This window comes from Gavialis gangeticus, unplaced genomic scaffold (assembly GCF_001723915.1).
Source record: "Gavialis gangeticus isolate Ggan-Ray unplaced genomic scaffold, GavGan_comp1, whole genome shotgun sequence".
In the NCBI taxonomy this organism is placed as follows: Eukaryota; Metazoa; Chordata; order Crocodylia; family Gavialidae; genus Gavialis; species Gavialis gangeticus.
Window position 1 is genome coordinate 85,511,287 of NW_017729025.1, and position 5,668 is coordinate 85,516,954.

Genomic DNA, 5,668 nt, shown 5'->3' on the forward strand with positions numbered 1-5,668 from the left:
CTTGTACTCAGCCTTGGTGAGGCTGCAGCTGGAGTACTGTGTCCAGTTTTGGGCTCCACAATGCAAAGAGGATGTGGAGAAGCTTGACAGAGTCCAGAGAAGAGCCACGTGCATGATGAGAGGTCAGGAAAACAGACCTTATGACGACAGGCTGAGCGCCATGGGGCTCTTTCACCTGGAAAAGCGCAGGCTCGGGGTGATCTGATGGCCACCTATAAGTTTATCAGGGGTGACCACCAGGATCTGGGGGAACGTTTGTTCACCAGAGCACCCCAAGGGATGACAAGGTCGAACGGTCATAAACTACTGTGAGACCATTTCAGGCTGGACATAAGGAAGAATTTCTTTACTGCCCGAGCCCCCAAGGTCTGGAACAGCCTGCCATTGGAGGTGGTTCAAGCACCTACATTGAACACCTTCAAGAGCAAATTGGATGCTTATCTTGCTGGGATCCTATGACCCCAGCTGACTTTCTGCCCTTTGGGCGGGGGGCTGGACTTGATGATCTTCCGAGGTCCCTTCCAGCCCTAATGTCTATGAATCTATTTCTTTCAGTGTCTGAGCACTGACCATTTCTAGTAGTAGTGGCCTTTGTCACCTTTACTTGATCTAAGTATGCCCTTGCTTACCAACTCTAGAACATCAAAGTCTGTGATAGTGGCAAAGAGATTTCTGATGGTATCATGGATTCTAAACATTATAAGTATTTTTTAACAAAAGTACAGTTCTCTCAGAAGCAGCTTTGTATAAATCCAACTTAAAGTGAAAAATGCAAATACTTTAGCTGGACCTACAAAAGACATAAAAGCACTTCCAGTGGCTGTAGATACACCAAAGAGGCTGACCAAGCATACAGGATTCGGAGGCATAAGCCAAACAGCGTAAATTCCTTCCAAATTCAATTCAGCCTCTGTACGTTCCATTTTGATGCAAATCTCAGAACCCAAGAGGTTAGTCACAAAGACTATATTAAGCAGAAGGTAGGCAGGGTGGCACCTTGGAGACAGTGATTCAGAGCAGCATGAAATTTCACAGGCAAGAACCTGCTGCATCAGATGCAAGGAATACACAAATGATCAAAGTACATGACAAGGTCTGACTTACCAGAAAGCTAATTGCATGCTTACACTCTTGTCACAAGCACACTTGCTACATAGACCCAACCCACCATCTTGGCAAGTCCATGGAATTTCTGTTCTCCTTCTCCCTTTCTCCTACTCTTGAAGAGATCCTACACAAGTGGCAGACACCTGAAAGAGCTGGATTTGTCTTTACTGTGAAATCTTTAGCAAGGTAGAAACAGCACACTCACAGCTTTGTTTGCTTTCACATTCCCATTTGGCTCTTGTTTTGTACTTCTCATTTTCATCCCTTCTGCAAAGGAAAGAAAAAATAAAATTGAGTGATTAAACTAGGCCAGCATATAGAGTATAGATGGATTTATGCTGTAGGAATAGTCAGCTTAAGCCGAAGAATGACTTGGGAGAGAAAGGCATGCTGTTTATTTAAAGTGGAGAGCCCCTTTTCAAGTCCCAAAGAATACTGGTAATTTTGTAGGGACACAGAGGGGAAAAAATAATGTATGTATATGACAAGCAAATAAGTTCAATAGATAAACACCTCTGTGTAAGAGAAAAAATGGTCTGCTTGTTCAGTTTACATTGAACGTAATCTCCTTGTTCCTGTAGTGTCAATTTCCCTCTTCTCTTCCTTAGATCTTTCTGATAAGTGAAATAATTAGAACTGAAGGGCTCAAGGAATGACATCTAACATCTAATTCACATTTAAAAAAAAAAAAAAAAAAAGACGAAGAAAACTCAACCTTAATCTGTCTAGCAGTAGCATCAAAAAGACCCTACCATCTAAGGGAGGATGGCCTACATGAAGTAAATTGTTGGTTTCAGTCCAGTTTCTGGAAAAGGATTACACAAGACAAAGCAACCATTAAATTAACACTCTCACTAGCCAGGTTCATCTGAGAAGTCCATGGTTGGAAGACATGTAAAAGACTGAACTGAATACCTACTAGTTGTTCTCCTCTAATGCTAAGAAAAAGTATAGCAGTGACAGCATGGAAGTTTACACTGCTGTACATGTTCCTGATTTTAAAGAAAACAGAAGACTTCACTCCCCAGGGCTGTCAAATCAGCAGTTAGATTTATCTCAAAAAACAGAAATATCAGGATTCTGTCCCTACCAAAGCTTTCCTTTAGCATTGGCTCTTTCTGTTCATCATCATCATCTTCCTCAGACAATGGTGAGAAAGCAAACCTTTAGAGGAAAAGAAATAGACATCATAAGAATGATACTCAGAAATTGCAAATATTTTTACATTATTTTTAACAGATTTCTCATCTCAACAATTTGTATCACCTGACTGCTCTTCACAGTACAGTGATTATAAATTAGATTAATGCTCAACTATAAGGTAAGCTCAGTATTCATTTATCTTTTTAAATGGTTATGCCATAAGGGAGAATCCATGCATCCTCTTCAACTGCAGCTTCCACTTCTGAGATCAGGAAGGAATGACATTAACCATGTTTTTCCACCAATCCGTACACATATTGCTCAGAAACCCTGGATATAGATACAGCAACTGGTTGTACACCAAAAATTCTAGAAATGTTCTTTGAACAAACAGACATTGCTCAAATGGTACTAAAAAAAAAGAAAAAAAAAAAAGAAAGAGGTAAGAGAGAGTAAACCTTTGGTTGTTGGCAGATGGCCTCCACAGAATCATGATGACAAAAAGTATCATTGAGAATAATAACCGCCAGATGGCATCATCCACCCACAGCTCCCGCCAGTCCTGTCAAGCAGAGGAGTGCCACAGGTTAAAAAAACCAAAATAAACCAGGAACAAAGTGCATACAAGTCCTCCTTCCACAGATGGGCAAACATCATACAAAGAATGAAGTTGAATTTCTGTACTAAATGGCTTCCCCTAACAGTGTAAATATTGATGCATTAACACTTTGAGGTGCACTCCTCTACATACAGAAGACTCAACAGAAAGAGTCCTTTTCGGCCACCACCCCCTCTTACCTAAAAGTATAAACTTATAAATGAAGTTCTAATCATGGAAACCCACTTAATGACAGGTAAACTCACCGACTGACAATCCACTAGCCTGAACTTCATGGTGGTCCAAATGATAAATACAATGGAAGCTGAAGATAAGAAAGAACACTTGGTCAAAGAATGTTGCTGTTCCACTCAAATACACAAAAGCCTTATATCTCAAATTGTCTGTCTTGAGTATCTGTATACCTATCACTAGAATACCTGAGCACCAAGCAATCACTTCCTCAGAGTTTCATAAGCAAAAAGCTCTTAAACATCCACAGTTTACTATGTATTTTCTTTTTTGTATCTTTGTTTTCCATTCACAAAGGGTCAGTGCAGTTCTGTGCCAATCATCTCTCATTGGCTAAATTTAAATCACTTGAAATTAAGAGCTGAAGTCAAAATGTTCTTGTTTTCCCCAAAGCATACTCTCACTTATAATGTCTGAGACATTATAAGAAAGGACTCCCCTACCACTCCCTGTCTCCTCCCCGACTGCAGAAGCTTTTTAGTGGGTCATATCTATTTTTATGATTCTAGAGAAAACAAAGGGTTTAAGTTTTATTTACTGCTTTTCCTGGTCATGAAAACCACAGCTCTTTACAAACTGCACTTCCTGCCCAGTGAAGAATAGTGACCTCAGGCATCCATGCCAACAACCAGTTAGGACCCCATGTACTACATGACCGAGTTGGAAGCCTCAATGAAGCACGCAGAGAAATCAAAGAAACTAATGTTTCTACAGTACTATTAAGACCTTGTTTTTAAAAGGTTGCGTGTCCCACAGACCTTCATAGAGTATCCTCCCCAAATTACAATTTGAGTTGACCCAGTCAGAAATTGGCTTTATTACAGGAAGGCGAGGTATTTCAAACCTGAAGCCTATATTACTATATGTTACCCACCCTTCACAAACAAAATATACTTCAAGTCAAAAGGACTTAGTAAAACCTCATATCTCCTTTTCCAGTCTCATGTTTCTTTCTATTATCTAAAGACAAACTAGGATCTTGGCACTCAAACACTAGAACTCTATGACCAGACAACAAGTAGAAATGATTAAGTAACAATATCACCCACGCCACCATTCCTACTAGCCTGACCCACATTGAAATTTTAATGCTGGAACTAAATGGGCTCACCCCACAGTAAGGTTCAAAGAATGGTTATTTTTCTTATTAGTTGAGTTTTGCAGTAGCTTAGTCAGATGTTGCCAAGAACTTCAATCAAAGCCATCTATGCAAGTAAAACACTTTATAAAACACCTTTTGAAACAGCTTGTTCCTTACACAAGAGTTAAAAGTGAATATGCTCACTGCCTGGTTATGGTGAGAGAAACTGAGAACCTAATAGCATTAACAGGTTTATCTTTCATATTCAAATGTTTATTTTATTTACTGGAAGTGGATACAAAGTTGCAGTTCCAGTTTTCCAAACCTAGACAGCCTGTTCAGTTTTCCAAACTGAACAGAAGAATTTTGTTTGTTTAATACCTTTTTCAGGGATCTGCTCTTAGCCTGACTGAGGAAGAAAGTATGGAAGCAAAGACTGTGTCAGGATTGTGGAATCATACTACATCTTAAACTCCCCTAGCAAATCGGAACCCACTTGTACAGCAGTTTTGGAACAAGCTATTACTCATCTTGGGAACAAAGCAGACATCAGCCTGGGATGCAGCTGCCAACAAAGCATAAGGAAGCATTTGCGAGTGGGGAGGGGGCCACAACAAGAACTGGCACAGAACTATTAATCTTACCCGTATGCACACTGATTTGGAGTGCCTCAGGGAGCAAGAAAAGCCACACAGAAACCCAAGCCAAGTTTGAATATTAAAGAATAACAACCACAGAAATGGCATTACGTATAAAAGAAAGGCCAATATATTGAGGCACGGGCTAGCTTTAGGAAATCAAACCAGTCTGATAATTCAGAGCGCAAGCATGCTGTTTACTGAAAATAAAATCAGGAGCTCACCTGTTACTGCCAAGATAAGAGTGTTGGTGAAGTGCCGATAAAGAGAAAGTTTCACAACATTCCTCCGTAGTTTCAACAGCTTCATTGTTTGAGTGAGGCTGATGAATATGTTTAGCAAGTCAAAGAAAGCAATCTCAAAATCAGCAAAATCAGTAGGATGTGGCTGTTATACACTTCTCAACAACAATGGCATGCAATGCAGAGTGCCCCCACACACCTCCAGTATAGGATTCTAAGGTGACCCAGCTTTCCCATACACTGGTAGAAGGCAGTTCAGAGGTAACAGTTCTGCAGTGGTTTGGGATAAACAGACTGTTTCCCTCACTTTTGTTTTTTTAAAAAGCCTCCCAGCTACCATAGCAGACTACTCTGACCAATACACTGACAGGACCTCCAGATGCAAACTTCAAAAATATACATATGACAAACAGCAGCTCATACCTCCACATGATTTTTATATGAATTTTGAAATGTGGAAAAAAAATTAAATTCAGGAGCAGATTCTAACATAACCTGTATCTTCACCAGTCTGCCTGCTCTTTTAATTCCATAATGATTCCACACATCTTTACACGAAGAGTAGCTGTTGTACAAGGGAGAAAACTGAGACAAAGCCTGCATGCTA

General features: G+C 40.1%; 1 protein-coding gene across 1 annotated transcript in view; it reads right to left on the minus strand.

Moving 5' to 3' along the window:
* TMEM87A (transmembrane protein 87A) overlaps nt 1-5,668 on the minus strand; it is a 52,662-nt gene that overhangs the window by 11,733 nt on the left and 35,261 nt on the right. The window contains exons 13-17 of the mRNA XM_019519070.1: nt 5,044-5,152; nt 3,115-3,173; nt 2,709-2,812; nt 2,198-2,271; nt 1,313-1,374 (exon numbers count right to left, since the gene is read on the minus strand). Of these exons, the coding sequence (XP_019374615.1) occupies nt 1,313-1,374; nt 2,198-2,271; nt 2,709-2,812; nt 3,115-3,173; nt 5,044-5,152 (408 nt within the window). The remainder of the gene's footprint in view (nt 1-1,312; nt 1,375-2,197; nt 2,272-2,708; nt 2,813-3,114; nt 3,174-5,043; nt 5,153-5,668) is intronic.